This window comes from Prosopis cineraria, unplaced genomic scaffold (assembly GCF_029017545.1).
Source record: "Prosopis cineraria cultivar Desert tree isolate PC_DT_omini unplaced genomic scaffold, ASM2901754v1 PC5, whole genome shotgun sequence".
NCBI lineage: Eukaryota > Viridiplantae > Streptophyta > Magnoliopsida > Fabales > Fabaceae > Prosopis > Prosopis cineraria.
The window spans coordinates 34,605,935-34,627,822 of NW_026555336.1; the positions used below are offsets into that span (position 1 = coordinate 34,605,935).

Genomic DNA, 21,888 nt, shown 5'->3' on the forward strand with positions numbered 1-21,888 from the left:
AAGAAATGCAAAGAGATCTCAAGGTTAGAGCCTGGCCTATGAGTCAAGTCACCATTGAAAAGCTCGGCAATCTATACGGGTTGACCAAGAGGACTCCATCTTTAAGATGTCTCTTTAGGCCAATTTTAAGCAGAGGAGAAGTGGATAAATTTACCTAGGATGTGGGAAGAAACTTGAAAGTTTGTAAAAAACTTAAGGAGCAACATCCAAGGGCTCTAAAAAAGAGATGAACAAGGTCCTAAGCTAATAGTTTCTATAGCTTTGGTACCTAGACTGTCAATTTTTAAAACTATAAGGCTTGGCTTGTCATATTCGTTGAGTCCTGAGATATTGTTTGATACGGCCCTAGTACTTGAGCTATCATTTCCTACGGCTCTAGTCTATCAAACTCAAATAGCTTTGATATAAAAGAGTCATATTTTAAGAGATCAAATCTTAAGAGACCAATCCTATAAGGGCCATGCCCACAAAGATTAGATCTTAAGTTGCCAATCCCACAAAGACTAATCCCACAGTGGCTAACTTTACACAGGACAGCACTACAAGGGCTGGAGCCATAGGGGCCAAAGTTGAAAAGGCTAGCTCTATAAGGGCCCTTTGCATAAGAGTTCTACCCCCAAGGGCTCTCTTCACAGGGGCAAAAATCATAAGGTTGAGCCTTACAGCAACTAGATTTTGCAGAACTAGCCATTAAGGTACCAAAACTTAAAGAGCCAATTCTAAAACCAGCTCTGGAGATTCCAAACCTCGAGAAACTTAATCCTAAGCTAGACCATATAGCCTCTAATCCTCAACCATAAGAGTATCCTCCAAGGAAAGTTCCAGATCAATTATCAATCATAACAGGAACGAGTCGGTCCTCTAAGACATACTACTCATACAATACTTGAAAGTGAGGCTAATGAAAATATCTATACAAAATTAGCCTATAAAGGCTTCCACTAATTTGTATGTAGAGGACATTGTTTGCACCTAAATTATAAATTTGGAGGCTTGGGATCAACTCAACTTAATCGGCCTTAAAATAATTAAAAATGAATATTTATGATACCTTAGCCACTAAATTAAGATTGGGTTGAGGCCATTATCTCTACATTTCACCCATGATGCTTGAATTATAGAAGTTGAGAAAGTGGCCATGATGGAGGAATTTTTTCTAAATTCAAGGAAAGTGAAGATCATGGGGCTTAAGCACGAAGCCCAGACCATTTATAAATAGAAGAGCCTCTCTCATTATCAGTATCAACAAACTACCAGTCAAATTCCTAGACTGAGTTTGCTACTTTATTTTCAATTTTATCATGTAGTTTTAGCTTTTACTTTTCTGTTGTATAGCCGTCATAGCCTGCCACTTTTTTCTTTAATCAATATATCTCTGCTTCCTTACATCGGTATTAATTTTCTACACTTTACATTCTCGCATTTGGGTAAACTATGATAAGGAAGCTCGAGTTCTCAGTGTTTGATTAGAAGTTAGGCTCTTTCATGCTTTTGAAACTTCACGTTTCTAGCATGCCTCACGACACCTTCCTTTTTTGCCAAACCAAACCTTTATAAGGATTGGAGTGACAAAAAAAAAATACAAAGATCTCTTCTCAATCTATAGTAGTATGTAATTCTCTTATATTGACTTAAAAAATTAAATCTTACACACTCTTTTCGGGTGAGATGCTAAGATGAGAGAATCAAAGATAAAAAAAAATACATATCCTAATTAAATTTGTTTCCTACAAAATGATGGAATAATCTTTATAATTAATAGTTTATGTGATAATGATAATGCACGACCTTAATTTCCAGTTGGCAAGTGGCATATCCTTAGGATTAAATATTCAAATTGCCATTTTGTTTATCCCAACTTCTAAGCGGACCTTACTATATTACTCTTTAAAATTGAAATTTATATCTATTTGATTGGTCAAGTTGACTTTAAATGTATTTGTACAAGACCTAGCTTATTGTCTATACTTTCTAATGTCTACCTCCATTGAACTACACATTGCCATACACTATGTCTTTGCAATAAAAATATTGTTTTCTTATTATGAGCGTGTTGATGGTATGAACGAAAATTAGAGAGAAACTATGAGTAGTTGAATCAAAATTACATCTTGACTTCAAATTTTAAAACTTAAGTTCACAGATCATTTCATATTTAGATATATATATATATATATATATTTATTTATTTATTTATTAGACCCAACTTTTTTTTGATGCGAAACTTGTACATAAATTCAAGACCACTCATATTTAGACGTTATAAGTTGGAATTTGCTCCAAATTTTAGATGACAATTCTCCCATGCATGGCAATGAAGTTTTCATTTTTTAGGAGTTTATGTCCAGCTATTTTTCATATTTCTGTATCATATTCTTTCAACTTCTCTTCCATTGACTTTTGGCAAGTTAACGAAGTAATTAAACCATATACAGGTTTCTCTCCTATATATTTCGCACAACGCAATCCCAAATTCAACTACAACAAATTCCACACCAAAAATGTCAATCATCTCTGTCTATCATATCCAAGAATGCCACGTGCTGTTGTATGTGTGTCAAAAGTGTGTGTGTGTCAAAGTCTCACATTGATTAAAAGAAAGACTCTCCTAGTGTATATATACTAAGGAATGAAGTGGGCTAGTAAAATGGGCTTGGAAGAGAAGTGGCCTCGCACACATGAGACAGGCCAACTCAGGGCAATCGCAGTTGAAATCAGCCGATTCGCCCCCCTACGCGCGAGTTCAAGAGGTAGTGGGTTCCTTTTAACGGATTATTTTTACAAATAAATAATTATTTTGGCTTGCCAGAGAAACTCAAATTTTGGCTGTCTGGAGTTTGAAGTCAAACCAAGAACATTTTTTTTCATTAAACAAATTAATTTTTTCTAAACATTTGTCTTCCCAACGTTTTCAGACAGGAGGTTGAATGCGTTTTGTGTAACTCCAACATTTCCAGACAAGCTTTTAAACAATTTTTATGAGACTGTAACCGAGCTTTTAAACCGGTGGTAACCCCCCAACGTTCATGTCCACCTTCGGGCTATATATAGCCATGGGTTCAGACAGAGCAAAACACAAGCCTCTTGAGTCCTCGCGGTTCTCTCTTCCTCCCTCTGTGAATCTGTCTGTGTACGTCTGTGCTTACGTTTAGTCTCTGTTGTTCTGTTCCCTCGTTCTACTGAGGAGGTGCTTGTTTAATCCTGGGGAACTGCCGGCCATCGGACGGTGTGCCGGAATAGTTCTTAAGGAGTGTCCTTCTAGGCACGACTCAAGCAACCAATCAGGTGTCGCTGTCCACGCCTGCCTCCTGTGTGGCCAACAATCTTAAGAACTATTTAACCCAATGGCGACCAACAGTGCTGAGAATGTCACTCCCGAGGGTGTGCCAAGTGGTTCGGCCGGAGGTCAGTACGTCCCTGCCGCTGTTGCCGTCCCTTTACCGAGGCCGTTTCCAGACATATCGAAGATAGAAGTCTTTGATGGCTGGAACTTCAAACGCTGGCAAGAACGTGTCTTCACTGTCCTTGACATGCATGGTGTGGCTGCTGCTCTTGCTCAATCCGAGCCTCCTGCTGATACTGATCAAGCCCAGCGAGTTGCATGGACTCATGCAAACAAGGTACAAAGTACACTACTGTTTACTGTGTCTAAAAGGAAGCTTGTAAGATATGGGAGTCCCTGGTTACAAAGTACACTACTGAGGATGCCGGTAAACAAAAGTTTATTATGGGCAACTACTATAAATGGGAGATGACCGAGAACAAGGATGTGAAGGAGCAAATCAATGAATATCATAAGCTGCTGGAGGAGCTTCGTGCTGAAAACATCAACCTTCCAGACGAGTTCGTTGCTAGGATACTGATTGAGAAGCTGCCAGAATCATGGTCTGACTACAAACAGCAGCTGAAACACAAACAGAAGCAGCTATCCTTGACTGACTTGATTACTCACATCATCATCGAAGACATCAACCGCAAGGCAATACGTGCAGCTCAAACCAGAGAAATGACATCCAAAGCCAACTTAGTGGAGACAAAGCCTCACAGCAAGAGGTATGATTCTAAAACTAAAGACAAGAGGAATAGAAAATCTAATTACAAACCTAATGCTTCTAACCCCTCTTTCAAAAAGAAAGGAGACTGTTTTGTCTGTGGCAAACCAGGATACTATGCAGCACAGTGTAGGAAGAGAGCAACCCGTGATAAGCCTCGAAAGCCAAATGTAAATTTGGTACAACTAGATGGTGACAGTGATGATGACATCATTGCTGCAGTGGTATCACAAGCTCTCTTGATTTCTGATGTGAAGAAATGGGTGGTAGACTCCGGGGCTACCAGGCACATATGTGCTGGCTAAGAGATGTTTACCACCTATAATCCTGTAAAGGAAGGGGAAGACCATGTTTACCTTGCTGATTCCCGAACTGCTAAGGTTCAAGGAAAAGGAAAAGTGGTCTTAAAGCTCACATCAGGAAAGACTCTGGCTCTGAACGATGTTCTGCATGTGCCTGAAGTTAGAGCTAACTTAGTGTCAGTTGCTCTTTTAGGGAAAGCTGGGGTTAAAGTGTCATTTGAATCTGATAAGATTGTAATGACAAAAAATAATGTATTTGTAGGCAAAGGGTATTGTAATCAGGGACTGTTTGTTTTGAATGTTGATGAAATGAATAAGATTGAATCTTCTGAGTATATGCCTGTTTATATGGTTGATTCCTTTGACCTGTGGCATGCTAGACTAGGTCACGCTAGTAAATGTTATATAAATAGGATGCGACAACTTGGATTACTTTCTGAAATTAAAAACAATGTTTTTGAAAAATGTGAAGTATGTGCAGAAACTAAACAAAGTAAAAAACCTCATTTTTCTAGTCAAAGAGAATCTAAATTACTATCTTTAATTCACATAGATTTAGGTGACTTAAAACAAACCATGACTAGAGGTGGTAAAAAATATTATATCACTTTTATTGATGATTTTTTAAGATATACTAAAGTATACTTGTTAAGAAACAAAGATGAGGTTTTTGAAAAATTTCTGTTATATAAAGCAGAGGTTGAGAATCAGTTAAACAAAAGAATTAAAAGGGTTAGATCGGATAAAGGAGGAGAATATATTTTGTTAAATGATTTTTGTGAAAAAGAAGGAATTATACATGAGATAACACCTCCTTATTCTTCCGAGTCTAATGGTGTTGCAAAAAGGAAAAATAGAACATTAAAAGAAATGATGAATGCTTTACTTGTGAGTTCTTCTGCCCCTGATAACTTGTGGGGAGAAGTTATTTTATTTGCATGTTTTTTACAAAATAGGATACCACATAAGAAATCAAAGAAAACACCTTATGAGTTATGGAAAGGGTTTACCCCAAACTTAAAATATTTGAAAGTGTGGGGGTGTCTTGCAAAAGTTTTATTACCTGATCCTAAAAAGAGGAAAATTAGCTCTAAAACTTCTGATTGTATGTTTATTGGATATACTGAACAAAGTACGGCGTATCGTTTTTTAGTTTTAAAAAGTGATGTTTTAGACCAAAACACAATTGTTGAGACTAAGAATGCTGAATTTTTTCAACATATTTTTTCCTTGAAAATTAAGTATGTTTCTAAACCTGTTGAGAATTCAGAGTTTGAACAAAATTTAAATGAGAATTTAGTTTTAAGGAGAAGTAAAAGACAAAGGAAAGAAACAAGTTTTGGAGATGATTTTTACACTTATTTAGTACAAGATGAACCGTTAAATTTTTATGAAGCTATTTCTTCTCCTGATGCCAAATTTTGAAAAGAAGCAATTGAAATTGAAATTGATTCTTTAAGGAAAAATAAAACTTGGGTTTTATCAAATTTGCCCCAAGGAGTTAAGGCTATTAGGTGTAAATGAATTTTTAAGAAAAAATGTTTTCCAGACGGTTCAATTGGTAAGTATAAAGCAAGGCTTGTGGCCAAAGGTTTTACTCAAAAAGAAAATATAGATTATTTTGACACATTTTCTCCTGTGACTAGAGTTCTTATTGCTTTGGCTTCAATTTACAAACTTTTTGTTCACCAAATAGATGTTAAAACTGCTTTTTTAAATGGCGATTTGAAAGAAGAAATATACATGGTACAGCCTGAAGGATGTGTGATTCCTAGGCAAGAAAATAAAATTTATAAACTTGTGAAGTCTTTATATGGCTTAAAACAAGCGCCTAAGCAATGGCATAAGAAACTTGATCAAGTTTTGACAACTGGTGGATTTTCTACTGTTGAAGTAGAAAGATGTGTTTATACAAAGTTTGTAAATAATGATTGTGTGATTATATGCTTGTATGTGGATGATATGCTAATTTTTGACTCTAGTATGTGTGTTAATGAAACAAAAAATTTTCTTTCTTTAAATTTTGACATGAAAGATATGGGTGAAGCCAAGGTAATCTTGGGTGTAAAAATCATAAGGAATGAAAATAGAATCTTGCTTTCCCAAGAACATTATGTTGAGAAAATCCTCAGAAAGTTTGGACATCTTGAAGATGCTCCTTTGAGTACTCCTTATGATTCGAGTGTGCAATTAAAAAAGCACAAGGGTGATCCAATTGCTCAATCTGAGTATGCACAGATTATTGGAAGTCTGTTGCATTTGATGAACTTTACTAGGCCTGATATAGCTTATGCTGTAGGCAGATTGAGTAGATATACTCACTGTCCAGGCAGTAAACACTGGGAGGCTCTGGTGAGAGTCTTGAGATATTTGAGAGGTATCATGAATTATGGTATATTGTATAGTGGATTTCCCGCTGTATTGGAAGGATACAATGATGCTAACTGGATTTCAGATTCATAAGAGACAAAATCCACTAGTGGTTATATATTCACTCTTGGTGGTGGTGCAATAACCTGGAAGTCTGCAAAACAGACGATCAACACAAAATCTTCAAGGGATTCTGAGTTCATTGCAATGGAGCTGGCTGGGACTGAAGCTGAGTGGTTGAAAAACTTCTTAGCAAGTATTCCAATAGGTGAAAAGCCCACACCATCAGTGTCTTTACATTGTGATAGCCAGTCTACAATAGCAACGGCTAAAAATAAGACCTTCAATGGCAAAAGTAGACATATTCGATTGAGACATAATATTATAAGGTAGCTGCTTAAAGACAGGGTTATCTCAATCGATTATGTGAGATCAGAGTTAAATCTGGCGGATCCGTTAACTAAACCCCTAGGGAAGAAATTTATTATTGAAACATCGAGGGGAATGGGACTTAAGCCTGTTTGAAACTAACGGTGATGGCAATCCAACCTTTGTGATTGGAAATCCCATGAAGAAGGTTCAATGGGTAAGAACAAGTCACTTGTTAGTTCTGCTAGCACTGAATTTTGTCCCTTCCTATGGCTTGAGAAAGTGCTAGAATGCATTGAACGAAAGCTGAGCGATAGCTCTTAATGTTTTCATAGTCCTTACGGATGGTATATTCATTGCAGATACACTTGATGAAAACACCTATACAAATGTGGAGTGAGGCCGCTCCTATGAGATCGTCGTAAAATCTCTAGAGCATTTGTTAAAACCAGGCGAGCGCATGGTCGATAACGTGCAAAACCATCGTTAACAGCAGAGACTGTGGGGGTATAATCCGATTAATAAGACCTCTAGCACATGCTCAAGATCTGTTAGTTCAATAACAAAGTTACACTAACTTTTCTATGTGCTAAGTTTTATTAGTCTAGGTTTGGTTCAAGTCGACAGACACCAAATTCAAAGTGATTATCCTCCGTGTGAATAACTCAGACGAACATAGATCCTTTTGATACATGTGGGGGATTGTTGTATGTGTGTCAAAAGTGTGTGTGTGTCAAAGTCCCACATTGATTAAAAGAAAGACTCTCCTAGTGTATATATACTAAGGAATGAAGTGGGCTAGTAAAATGGGCTTAGAAGAGAAGTGGCCTCGCACACATGAGACAGGCCAACTCAGGGCAATCGCAGTTGAAATCAGCCGATTCGCGCCCCCTGCGCGCGAGTTCAAAAGGTAGTAGGTTCCTTTTACCGGATTATTTTTACAAATAAATAATTATTTTGGCTTGCCGGAGAAACTCAAATTTTGGTTGTTTGGAGTTTGAAGTCAAACTAAGAACGTTTTTTTTCATTAAACAAATTAATTTTTTCTAAACGTTTGTCTACCCAACATTTCCAGACAGGAGGTTGAATACGTTTTGTGTAACTCCAACATTTCCAGACAAGCTTTTAAACAATTTTTATAAGACTGTAACCGAGCTTTTAAACCGATGGTAACCCCCTAACGTTCATGTCCACCTTTGGGCTATATATAGCCATGGGTTCAGACAGAGCAAAACACAAGCCTCTTGAGTCCTCGCAGTTCTCTCTTCCTCCCTCTGTGAATCTGTCTGTGTATGTCTGTGCTTACGTTTGGTCTCCATTATTCTGTTCCCTCGTTCCACCGAGGAGGTGCTTGTTTAATCCTGGGAAACTGCCGGCCGTCGGACGGTGTGTCAGAATAGTTCTTAAGGACAGTGTCCTTCCGGGCACGACTCAAGCAACCAATCAGGTGTCGCTGTCCACGCCTGCTGCCTGTGTGGCCAACACGTGCGACGTCCATGAGAAGAAGTAAAGATCCTCCTCAACGACGCGATCATCAGTTTCAGAGGAGATCGAAGACACTCGCAAGACCTTCACAAGCCACGCATCTCCACGCGGCTTTAACAAGGATTGGCATCAGAACTTCAAGAAGAGTTTTTGGAAGAACAATACAGTTTCGGAGAGCGAAAGAAACCATAAAGCAACACTGGAACGCACCAGACGACTCAAAACGTCAAAATGGAGGAGGAGTTCAGGAAGCTTCGTCTCACACCTAACTTGGTTCTCCACATGAAAATTTCAGAAGCCACACAAACCTACTCCTAGAAAGTTGATAGGTGTATCATGCATAATTGCCTTATTTGTTCTTGTGTCATTCTTGTGTGTGTGTTTGGACTTTGTTTGAACCAAATTAATTAACTATAACAAACTATAGTTATTATCAAGTGATGACAATAGCGACATAATAACCAACAAGGTTCGCTATATATATATATATATATATAGTTAGTACATTGCCGGATCTCGCGAACATGTTGTATCCCCTTGTGTTTGAAAAAATTAAAAAAACCCTGGTTGAGAGAAACAAGGCTCCCTTATGCGATTTCTCCCATAATAAATATACTATACTCCGTCCTGTGTCATTTCGTAAGCCATTCATTTAATCTCATTTATAAATTACGATATAGCTTTTTAGATAATATATATTTAAAAAGTTATTTCTTAAATTACCCTTCACAAAAAAGAAAAAGTAATATGACATTACTTTTTAAATTTATTATATTGAGACATATTTAAAATTCTACATACGTTTATTCCTCTTTTTTTTGCATTGGTATTAATGACGTTAGTAAAAATGACTTATAAAGAATATTGGAGGAGTATATATATAAAAACAAACTGACACGACATATTTCTTTCTTTCTTGCTCTTCTAAAAAATAGTGTCACGCATTAAAGGCAAAAAATATTGTCATTTTTGGGGCTAAGCCTCTTTAAACAAAATTAATCATCTTTGATAATTATTTGGTCAATAACTCATAAGAATGTGAGTTTAAATCCCATTGTTGATATAAAAATTTTGTTGTTGAGTAATTTATAAATATTTTTATAAGTACTTTTTGAATTTAGAGATATATCTAGATTCAACTTATCTAAACTCTTATTCATGAAAGAAATACTATAATGGTGTGTTTGAAAGTAATGAGAATTTGAATTTGAATTTGAACCAAAATCTCTTATTATGTCCTTATTTTATAGCTTTATAATTTTAAATTCCCTTTAGTTTCTGGTTATTTAAAATTAAATTTTGGCTATTTTAACTTTCTTATTTTCTTCACATTTTTATTATTTGTGTCTTTACATTCTCAATCTTGTCTACCAATTGAAAAGTAGATGTTAGCTCACCACTTAAAAATCTTCTGTTTCCACTTTCTTTTGCATTTAAAATTTTTTACATTGTCCGAACAAAATATTTTAGTTACATTATTTTAAATATGAAATTTTAAATTTAAATCCATAAATCTAACCGGTGCCAAGACTAATTAAACGAACATTGGCCAATCAAAATTCACGCTGATCTACACCTCTCCCTCCCCCTTTGTTGTCTCTACCAAGTTCCCCAATCTCCAACGACCACCGTGAGTAATCTGCACGCCCTTCGACCGCTGCTAGCTCTCTTCCATCTTCCCCAATCTCCGATGACCATCGTGATGCTTCCATCTTTATTTCATCATCTCCGATGACCATCACGGGGACAGACGTTGAGGTGCAGTGATTATATTGCTTGCTATCTCCTCCACTTCTGCATCCCCATATCTTCTTCCCCCCCCATACGTTTGCTAAGAAGGAAAAGGAACCCAAGAAGGAAGATGAAATCGAAGGAATATGCTCATATTTCTTCAGTCCGTGCATGGGTTTTGTATTTGTGTGGGTTTTTTGACACTTTGTTTCTCATTTGTGGCCTTTTTATGCTTTGTGTTTGTGTGGTTTTCTGATCTGTGCGATGGTTCCTGCGATGCTTTTGTGGCTGCTGATGATGTGATGCAGAATTTTCATTTTCTACTTTTTACTAGCGCATTTTGGTCTTTTTTATTTTAATTATATATACATATTAAAATTATGTCAAGATTTCATCTTAATATTAAAGACACTTATCATGTCTTTGTCTTCTTTTAAGCTTGAACTTGTATTACAAATTTTTGTACCAAATGGGACCAATAAGCCGGCCTCCTCTCGTGTCTCGTCCAAGAAACCATAAGCCCATTTGGTTCAAGATAAAGCATAGTCCATATGGGGATTCCAAGTCATCCATAACAAAAGCTATAATACCCACATGTAGACAGACAGACACAACCCTACTTACCATTGATAGCAGTACATTAAGCCATATATGAGTCAAAATCAAGGCCATGATAATCATTATGCCAAGCAGTACGACTACAGCTCAATTGTCCAACACTACCCAATTGAAGATACTGATAGGCTCACCGCGTGAGAGGTAGAGGATGTACAGTGGCTCAGTGCAAACAACCATCATATCCTGATGATTAGAGACGTGATTCTCCGACTCCATAATCCTAGCCCTTGCTCTTCTATCAGAAAGATCAAGTGAAAGAAAAGAGACGTTGGTAAAGGAACTAGAGATCTTACAAAATTAGAGAGAAGCAAACGTAGCTAGATCAACCCAAATCAGGAGACGGACATACGAATCTTGACTGAAGAGAATTCGATTCGAGGTCGCATAAGAACGTGGCCGAACATTACAAATAGGAATGTTGACATAACTCCATTTACACGGCCTACAGAGCCCACGATCCCAAGCATCGAAACTAGCACCAACAAGATGTCGCCGATCAATAACAAGATCTTGTGCAGGGAACGCTGAAGACTCTGGGTGTTGGGTCAACGCTGAAGGTCATCGACAGTAAGGATGAAATCCTGGTAGTGTGCCTTGCAAACCTCCTCGATCTCAGATTCTTTGAAGTGAGCAAAGTGACGAAGGTGATGGAGTTTCATGACCCGAAGCGAAAACGCGATAGGTTGGGCTGTGATGCTGATGGGTTTTCGAATCTTGATTGTCCGACCCGTTTCTTGAAGGAGGAGTCTTGAAATGCTGATGAGTTAAGGTTTCTAAGTGGGCTGCAAATCTTGAAAAATTTGGTCCAATTCGTGATTTTTTCGCTACGCACTTCAACCGAACGAAAGGGGCTCTTGTTCATGCCCAAACAACCTAATGCTCGTGATGCCATGTTAATACTAGAAAGAATTGAATAAAAAGAAGAAAATGAACATTGATGAAGATGATGATTATCAAACATTACAGCAAAATATTCTTTCATTTGAAGGATATACGACAATGAATCATCTCTTAATCTAATGGTGATGTATAAACCCATCCAGACTAACATGAAGGATTACAATTATTTTTCCTAATAACTCACCACAATGATACATGGTCCTTTTATATAGATTTAGGGATACCAACTAACTAGGTGATTAATCACTAATCATAATAATATTCCAACAGATCTCTTCTCAATCTAAAGTAACACATGCTCTTTTCGGGTAAGATACTGAGATAAGAATACCTTTAATGGATGATAAAGATTAATATCTTTTGAAATGCAGAGGATATTTACTAAAAAAACAAAAAGAATCCATATCCTAATTAAATTTGTTTCCCACAAAATGACAGAATAAACCTTACAAACTTTTGTTTGTACAGTTAAACAATTGAGCAAAAAGACACGCACTTACATATACTTAATTAATAGTTTATGTGATAATTTACTTCCTTAATTGCCAGTTGGCAAGTGGCATCCTTAGGATTTAAGATTAAAATTGCCAATTTAATTGATTTACAATTAAGTCAAGGAGATTATTTTGACAAAAAAAAGTCAATGGATTACAACTCAGACTACCCATATAATCATTACACTGATTTTGTACTTTTCATTATCCCAACTTCTACGCCCATGCAACTTTTATATCACACTTCAAAAAATTTATATCTATTTAATTTTATGCTCAAAATTGACTTTAAGTGAAATTTTGAATTTATAAATCTTTCCATGTAATTTACATATCAACTTTATTTAATATGACACGTGCCATATCAACTCAATATCACTCTTTCTTAGACATCCCAACAATAACATGCATAAATTTATTCCAAATCTTAGATAACAATTCTCTCATGAACGGCCATTAAATTTATTTCATTGTTTTAGGAGTTTGTGTCCAGCTAATTTTTCATATCTGTATCATATTCTTTCAACTTCTCTTCCATTGACTTTTGGCAAGTTAACGAAGTAATTAAACCATATATAGGTTTCTCTCCTATATATTTCGCACAATGCAATCCCAAATTCAACTACAACAAATTCCACACTAAACACATCAATCATCTCGATCTATCATATCCAACAATGCCACGTTCGACCTCCATGAGAAGAGGTAAAGATGCTGCTCAAGAGAAGCACGACGTGTTCATCAGTTTCAGAGGAGAAGACACTCGCAAGACCTTCACAAGCCATCTCCACGCAGCTTTAACAAGGATCGGCATCAGAACCTACATAGACTACAATTTAGAGGGAGGGGATGATATATCAGCCACCCTCGTGAAGGCCATCGAGGATGCGAAGCTGTCTCTCATAGTTTTCTCAAAGAACTACCCAAATTCAAAGTGGTGTTTGGATGAGCTTGTAAAGATTCTCGAGTGTAGAAAAAAGAAAGGGTAGCTGATAGTGCCTGTTTTCTATGACGTGGATCCAAGCTCTGTACGTAAGCAGATGGGTAGTTATGCAGAAGCATTGGCAATACATGAACAGAACTTTAAGGGTAACATGGAGAAGGTCCAATCATGGAGGGAGGCTCTGACTGAAGCTTCTAGTTTTGCTGGCTGGGATTGCACCATCAACAGGTAATTTTGTTTTGTACAATATTCACAATATTTAAAGAGAAATCGAGCACTAGATTTAGAAGTATATATTTGGTAATAATTATATATGCAGGACGGAATATGAAATGGTGGAGGAAATAGCGAGGAATGTGTTGGAGAAAGCTGATGGGGTGTATGTTGGAGACTTTGCAGATAGAGAAGTTAGAGAAACTGGCAGAGCTTCAAGAAGAGTTCTCGCAAGAAATATACAGTTCGGAGAACGAAAGTAACCATAAAGCAACATTGGAACGCATCAGACGACTCAAAATGGAGAAGGAGTTCAGGAAGCTTCGCCTCACACCCGACTTGCTCTCCCACATGGAAATTTCAGAAGCCACTCATACTTATTTCTAGAAAGTTGAGGGGCGTGTTCTACAAGTATAATTTCCTTTGTTTGCAATAATTGTGATAAGGAACAATATTGATGGCCGTGGTCTGCATAATTTCCGTTGTTCTTGTCTTTTTCGTGTGCGCGCGTGTTTTGAACTTTGGATTGGCAATAAATTTGAACGGTTTAATTTGTATCGTACTTTGAACCAAATGAATTAATTATAACCTTTTTTTGTACTATTAACATTGTATAGTTATTGTTAAGTGATGTTAATAGCGACATAATCATATAACCAGCGAGGTTCAGTACAGTTGGCAGATAGCTGGTTGTCAGTGAAAAATCATGCAGTAATTGAAAAGTGGAAAATCTCCACCGTGTATTTTTATCTAATGATTAGTAAAAAATAGGTGTATAAGAAGGCTCCTCATTTGCAAACATACAGTCACATTTTATCCAAAATAAAAATTTATAAAAAATATAATATTTTTAATAAATATATTAATTCCTAATTTGGACATATAAATTTTATTTAGATGGTACACTTTAATATTAATTTTTTTTATAAATTGACTATTCATTCTAGATAGTTCAAATTTGTTTTTAATTCATATTTAAAAATTTTAGCTTATAACTTTTTTTAAAAAATATTTCTTGGAAAGTGATAGAAATATTATCTTTATTTTTAATATTATATTTATCAAAATAAAAATTTATAAGAATTATAAAAATTTTTAATATTAACTATGACCTGTCCGAATTAGTGATTAACATATTTATTAAAAGTATTATATTTTTTATAAATTTTTATTTTGGATAAAATTTGATTATGTGTGTGCAAATGAGGAGCATTTTTGTACATCTATTTCTTACCAGCTATTGAATAAAAATTCATGATGAAGATTTTTCACTTTTCAGTCACTGCACTGTTTCGATCCGTATCCGGTTCTCTTAAGCATATTGTGAGAGGTTCAATTCCTAGCCATATGAATAAAATAGACCTCATGGAGAGAAGCAAAGCTCGCTTATGTGATTTCTACACCTCAAAAGAAATTAGTGATTCATAATATATATACATATTTATTTATTTATATAGCGGCACAATCAACATAATATTCATGCAACTTGAAGTTGTAAACATAATAGGGAGAATAATGCAGACCGAACATGGAACACAAAAAATGACCTATTTTTTTTAAAAAAAAAAAAAACGCACATGGATGAAAATATCCTTACGCAATCGTTACATGGGCTTGATCAAACACATTGCCAAAAACCTCACAGCATTCAGTAAATGGATCCTTTTCGCTACTATACTTTCTTTCATAACTCGTAAGTTAACTTGGCTAGGAAAGGGGGGAAAACTCACTAAGTTAACCAAAAATATGGCTTAATTAGAAATATTTCCTTGATTCAACGCTCTTTCAGGCCCTAGTAGGAGTAATTAAGCCCAGGTCCCATCCAGCATCTTGTGAATTATGGGCCCTAACCATCGTAAATGCACATGTTTTCCAGGAAGTTTCCACACGTAGTCCTCTCTTGCACAATGCTTATATATCCTTTATCGCTGTGGTTGTTTCTTTAGGAGATTTTGCGAGGTGATTAATCAGATGAATCCGACGGACCATATCAATCAGGCACGTTCAGTCGTGCGATAGATTCAACAGCCGCAAAATCTTCAACTACTGAATTTAATTATAATGTGTCGGAATTGAAAAACATATATAAATAAAGAGTTTGCATAAACTTCGAAGAGTCCAAAATATGAAATGAAAATCAGCATCAGTCCAAATTATAAGTATATGGCCTATCTATTTTCCTCGCCTTGTCTTGTTATCTTTGTCAGATCTGCTTCCATGTTTTTTCTTCAGTTCTCACATTCTTCTCACAGTTCATGCTTTATGGAGAACGCTCGAGGGTTCATCAGCTCATCTGGTAAGTATTAATTAATCTTGTTCTTATGTCCTCTTTCTTCTTCCCTGCGAGATGAACCCGTCACGCATGACGTCATACTTTTCTAAGGAATATTCTGGAATCTTGTTTCCCCCGAAATTTCACTTTTCATTTTCCTGGAAATAGCCAGGAAATTATCCTTCTGCAGCCCAGCAAGCTGCCTATGAATTTTCCTCTTGGTCAACCCTCCTATCGAAACGCCCTCCAAACAAAACAATCTTGGAAAATGAACTGAACCTATTGTTAATTAGCAAGACTTGCCCACATGAAATCATCACCATCATCGGCCTCATCATCTTCATCTTCGTATGATTCCCTGTACTTCTCGGCCACACCTAGCCCTAGTACCAGAGAATACACTCATGGAGAAGAAGACGCTACCCTCATGGAACCACCATCACCTCCACCAGCACCGTCGTCATCTTCATCATCTTTTTCTTCCCAGCCCTCCTCCCTCGACCCTAGCTCTAGTACCAGATCAGAAAAAACTCATGACGGCGGGTTCATTATCTTCAGAGAAGAAGACATCCGGATGAAACCGTCGTCGTCGTCGTCGTCGTCAGCATCGGCATCATCTTGTTCATGTTCATCTTCCCAGCCTTCCTCCTCCAACCCTAGCCCTAGCATCGGAGAAAATACTCACGACGTGTTCATCAGCTTCAGAGGAGAAGACACCCGCCACGGTTTCGTCAGCCATCTCCATTCCGCTTTGAGAAGGAACGATGTCAGAACCTACATGGACTGCGATTTGGAGAGAGGGAACGAAATATCTTCCACGCTGTTAAGAGCAATAGAGCAATCCAAGATCTCACTCGTCGTCTTCTCCAAGAACTATGCCTCCTCAAGGTGGACTTTGGATGAACTGGTGAAGATAATGAAGTGCAGGAAAACATGGGGACAACTCGTGCTCCCCATTTTCTACAGAATCACTCCTTCAGAGGTAAGAAAGACAAGGAGTTTCTCAAATGTTTTTAATAAACACAAGAACCTGTTTAAGTCAAACATGAACGAGACAGCGCAACAGTGGACGAACGCCATGAAAGAAGCAGCCGATCTGGCTGGTTGGGAAAGCTCCACTTATAGGTACTTATCAAGTGGTTTCTCTTTCTTTCAAGTTGTTTCTAGAGTTTTTATGAAGATCTGATCATCTCTAAATTCAAATAAATGGTTTGGGTTTAAATCTTGTCTGAATAGAACGGAATCTGAGCTTGTGGAGGTTATAGCTATTGAGGTGATGAGAAAACTAGAATCTATGAGGCAGGGAAGTGAAGGAGCGGCCCAAATTTCAACCGAACCAGAAGCCGCCGGTCCTTCGTCGCAGAATTGCTCACCCGACGAGCCTAATTCCGGCGGCCTACATGATGATGAGCATACGCCTCTAGATTCTTCTCCCACCAAATGCCTATCACATGGGTAAGTTCATTTTCTTATTTTATTTTTTTAGTATATCAAGACTCGACGGTTAATGATTAAATCGGTTGGGATTATAGTCTGACTAATAGATAGCTAGCAAGTTTTCACTCTACATAAATGATCATGATCATTTTTGAAAAGAAAAACCAAGTCGATTAGAAGTACGTATAACATTGAGGTATGTAAAAGACTGAATATCTTAATTGAACAATTTTAGAAGTATCCGCTACTTGGACATTGATCACGATATATAATAGCACTACATCTATTCATGCATGATTTTGTTGTCGAATAATGTAATCATCACAGCAAACACAAAAATTCGATACAATCAAGGATGAAATCAATTTTATCATTACAAGTCATTTATATAACTAAAGGGTTGAAATAAAATATGTACTTCATTTGGTTTTTAATCTTAATCAAATGGTCTCGTGTCAATCTCTCTCGCTCTCTCTCTCTAACATCAGGGATTAGACGCTAGCTGGACAAGCTTTCAGCACAAGCCAAAAACAAAAAACAAGAAAAAAAAAAGAAATTGTAAGATATCATTGTATATTAATAATTAATTATGAAACCTAACACAATTAACATCTATTTATAAGAAGAGAATAAGCCAGTACTAAGAATGAGTTTAATGACGAATTAACAGGACTATTAATTTTCTGGGCTTTCTGGGGGTCAAGACATTGGAAGTTTTGTGGCGGAAGGACCACGAGAGGTTGATCCTGAGAGCCAGGAGACCTGATCAAACACCAAGCTTGGATACTTCCAGGTCCTATGTGTACAGGTAAGTTTCTAGTATTCATACTTCTTATATAAATACTACTTTAAAATAAGTATTAATATTCAGAGTAACTAGAAGATGCACTTGATATATTCACATTATATTAAATTTGAAATGATTCATATCATTTATTACTTATTACAAATAGTTTGGTTTTATATTGATTTTATATCATATATATGTTATTGATATTGATGAATATATGATGCACATAGGGTGCACAAATTATAAATGATTGTTCAAGGGTTTAACCAGTAGTTATTTAAGCTTTTGACCCTCGATATTTAATTTCGCGTCGGTTGCGTTGATTAGAAGATTCAGGCCTTTTGATTCTGGCTGGCAAGTTAGACTAAGAATTATTTGACTGGTTCAATGTTAATAAATCAACCCATTTAATTCCCAGGTCCTCTTCAATGCTTAAAATGGATGCGCAGTCTTCTCAGTTGTCAGAGTCACAGGGTGTCCTTTTGTTAAAAATATATTAATAGACAAAATTATCAGAGCCAAATCCCACTCTTTGTTTGAATCGAGGATTGGTGAATTTAATTACGTTTGAATTGGTCCACAAATTTTACAAAACAGTTACTTTCAAAATTGGTTAAGAATTATATAATCAAACGGATTATTTGCTCAACTGATGATATATGTCGCTTCTATAAAATAACCTCATTATATTCTAGTTAGCAATTGGGTGCCTAATTAAGGTGCATCTTTAATTGTGCGTGGGAAAGACTTCAAAAAACTTCAAAGACAAAAATTTCGAACGATAATTCACATAGACAAATAACAAGAGGAAAGAATCAATATGGCCCAAGAAAAAAAAAGGGAGAAGCAAAACTAAATTTAGGCACAAAAGTATTATCAATCATCTTTCTCAAGTCTGTTCACAGTATCCATAAAAAGGAGTTCAAAAGGGCTGACCTGTAAATAATTGGACAAATTTTTTACCATCATATAGAAAAGAATAAGTCCAATAATTCTCCATAATTAACCTGTAAATGATATAACTTTGTTATTAAATTTTAAATATTGTTGTGTTGAAATTGTTACATCAATATAAGGCTAGACTCAAGCCACCCATTTAAAATTGTGTGTGTGTGTGTGTATAAATAGATTAAAAAAAAGTAAAATTATATTATAGCAGTAGTAGTTCTTTAAGTTCATATATATTTCAGGGACCTAATGCATATCTGACAATGTCAACACAGGAACCGGTATGTACCCAAACAACAGCATACATGGTGGGGAATCCAGCAACAATAGGCACAAGCGCATACAACAGTAGCCTTGGTTTAATTTCCTCATCTTCTTCAATTGCTGAAAGCAACCTTCTATACCATTGACATGGCTCAGCTCAAGCCATTTCAATGATCTCAAATGCTGCGTTGCATATTCCAAGCATTCAGCAACCACCTCCAATGCTCTCCTCTTTCTCTATAGTCTATAGCAATCATGTCACTTGTGGCAATTTTGCTAGACTCAGCGCAGATAGTGCTTGATATAATGTTTGGAAGAATCAAGTTTTTCTGGAATTAATGTATTGTTTGATTAATTCCGACGTTAGAGTTGGCGATGAATATAATTTGATACTACCTTGAAACTGTTTATAGTAACGTCACTTGTACAGAAAAAGATATCTACATCGTTAAAAACTGGCTATCTAATTAATTTTACAACTGGCGTAGAAAGCTTGGTATAAAGATATGCACATATCTACACTAGTTATAATGTCATAACTGGTGTAGATATGTATCACCTCCCATTCAAAAAAAGTTTCCCATTTAAATAACAATATATTTAAATTACCTACTATCCAAAAAGTACCTATATATTCAAACAACATGGCAAGAACATAAATTTAAATATAAAAATATTGAGATAGCTATAAAGATTATCAAGCATACAAATAGTTTTCATTTACTGCAGTGTTCAAGGCATACACTAAACTAACAGAGGTTATCAATGCCATTACAAGACTTCTTTTTCCGTGAAACATGTCATTACAAGACATGGAGAAAGAAGATGTAAAACAGAGCTAATAATTTGAGGACTAAAATTTACCATGTTGAACGTCGCATGTATTGCTTCCAAGAGTCACTTCCAGCTTCACGACCACCACCAGTTGCCTTTTCTTAGCCAAAAGCACCACCAATTTCAAGTCTGTTTGTTGGGATGTTTACAATCACTATGCCGCAATCACTGCCCAGTGGCCTACATAGGCAACTAGAGCATCATAATCAATTGATCAACGTCAATTCAACATAGGATACATGTCTACCTATCAAGCATGATATCCATGAAAACATGTCCACATGTTTCATAACAACAGCATCAACTGAAACACCTGATGGCATCCTCTTATTAATTAGTGTCTACATAGAATTTAGAGTGCATTTAGAATTTAAGGTTCTGTTGCTCTGTTCATTCAATAATGTAACATCCTGAATGTTAATCTGAAACTAATTATTAATTAAGGATAAATTAATGGATTAAGTTAATTATGATTATAGGTGATGATGAATTGATATTTTGAGTTGTTAAATGATTGTACGATTAGGATCAAGTGAAAGAATTATGGTTTGAAGTGAAACATGTAAGCTAAAGTGAGAAATTCCTCACTGCGCTATGTGCCACAATATGTGTATAATGCGTTGCAGTGTATGAGTTAAAATTTTGACTTTAAATATGTGGTTAGCTCATGATTTTCAATGAAGATGAAGGTAAAACAAAGAGCACACAAGGAGAAGAGTTTACCTCTGCTAGGGCAAGAATTCTCAAGTAACTAAGAGATAGTTCTGACTTATTACTTGCCAGATAAGTTTTATATCTTCTTACTTTTCTATTCTACCCTAATTTTTCTTAGTTTTGGATATAGAAAAAGTGAATTGAGAAGTTTTAAGGAGTTATTTTTTGACTGTTTAGCTGTGAAAAGATTATTGGAAATTAAACTAAGAATTTGTGACTGGTTTGATGGTTAATGATTGAGCTTTGAAGTTATAGACTCAATTTAGCCTAAATTGAGAAACTTAAAAATTTGAAAATCCTATACAAATTATGTGAAATTAATAGAAGTTGTAGAAGGTTTTGTGGAGGGTGGTTTGGACTTAAGTTGCCTAATGAAAGAGATTGTAAGCCTAATTTAGTTTGATGGTGTTAGTAAGTGCTTAAGTTCAATTTGAAATTGACATATAATGCTTAATTGTATAGATTGGTGTGGCTCATGTGTTGATTTTGAGCAAGCTAAATGTCAAGCAAAAGTACCATAGGCAACCCTTTCTAGAAAAAAAGATTGAGATAGTTGAATAATTCATACTATCTATTAGCCTGTTTAACTATTTATAAGTAAACTTTGTAATATAATATATATTGTTGTAAAGTGGCGTGAAGTGAATTTGCATGTTTTTTGAAATTTAAGTAAGTTTTGAATTATAACTTGTGTTTACTAAAAGATATTATTGTAAAGATTAATTGTGAAAAGTATTACTAGGGTATAAAATAGAAATTGTAATATATCCACTTTGACATTATCAGAACACAGCAAATGAACATAAAACACTGTTATGTTAATCAAAATTAATTAATTCATTTCTTATGTGAGGTTATCATAACACAAGGGTAAAAAGAATAGTATAAAAGATTGGGATCCTACAAAATTATTTTTGAAAAGGAGTTTAAACTCAAACTATAGTTTAAAACAAGTTAAACAAAGTATCGAAAGTATAGAAATTGAAAGCTGTTGGTATTACAATATATATTTTAAAAGCTCATTGGTGCTCTCAGACATATCATAAATAAAACAACACATGGAAAGTTGAAAGAGGTGATAACACCAACAATTATGATGCAAGAATTAATCCCTCAAAGTTGAAACTCTCTAATCATAGGATGAAAAAAATT

At 35.8% G+C, this 21,888-nt stretch overlaps 1 protein-coding gene and 1 pseudogene across 1 annotated transcript; both read left to right on the forward strand.

Moving 5' to 3' along the window:
* The first annotated feature begins 12,899 nt into the window (after positions 1 to 12,899).
* LOC129310325 (disease resistance protein RPV1-like) lies at positions 12,900 to 13,970 on the forward strand (annotated as a pseudogene).
* A 1,679-nt stretch (positions 13,971 to 15,649) lies between these two features.
* LOC129311801 (disease resistance protein LAZ5-like) lies at positions 15,650 to 19,604 on the forward strand. Its single transcript, XM_054954268.1, has 5 exons — positions 15,650 to 15,773; positions 15,918 to 16,874; positions 16,986 to 17,204; positions 17,857 to 17,994; positions 19,200 to 19,604. The coding sequence occupies exons 2-5, from the start codon at positions 16,057 to 16,059 to the stop codon at positions 19,252 to 19,254; spliced, it is 1,230 nt and encodes a 409-aa protein (XP_054810243.1). The 5' UTR covers positions 15,650 to 15,773; positions 15,918 to 16,056; the 3' UTR covers positions 19,255 to 19,604.
* The last annotated feature ends 2,284 nt before the right edge of the window (positions 19,605 to 21,888 follow it).

Excerpts from the sequence above, each read along its gene's own strand:
- LOC129311801 (XM_054954268.1), top strand. The coding sequence starts at position 16,057 with ATGAAATCATCACCATCATCGGCCTCATCATCTTCATCTTCGTATGAT. Across the intron at positions 16,875-16,985 it reads TGGGAAAGCTCCACTTATAG|AACGGAATCTGAGCTTGTGG; the intron begins GTACTTATCAAG and ends TTGTCTGAATAG. Across the intron at positions 17,995-19,199 it reads TCCAGGTCCTATGTGTACAG|GAACCGGTATGTACCCAAAC; the intron begins GTAAGTTTCTAG and ends ATGTCAACACAG.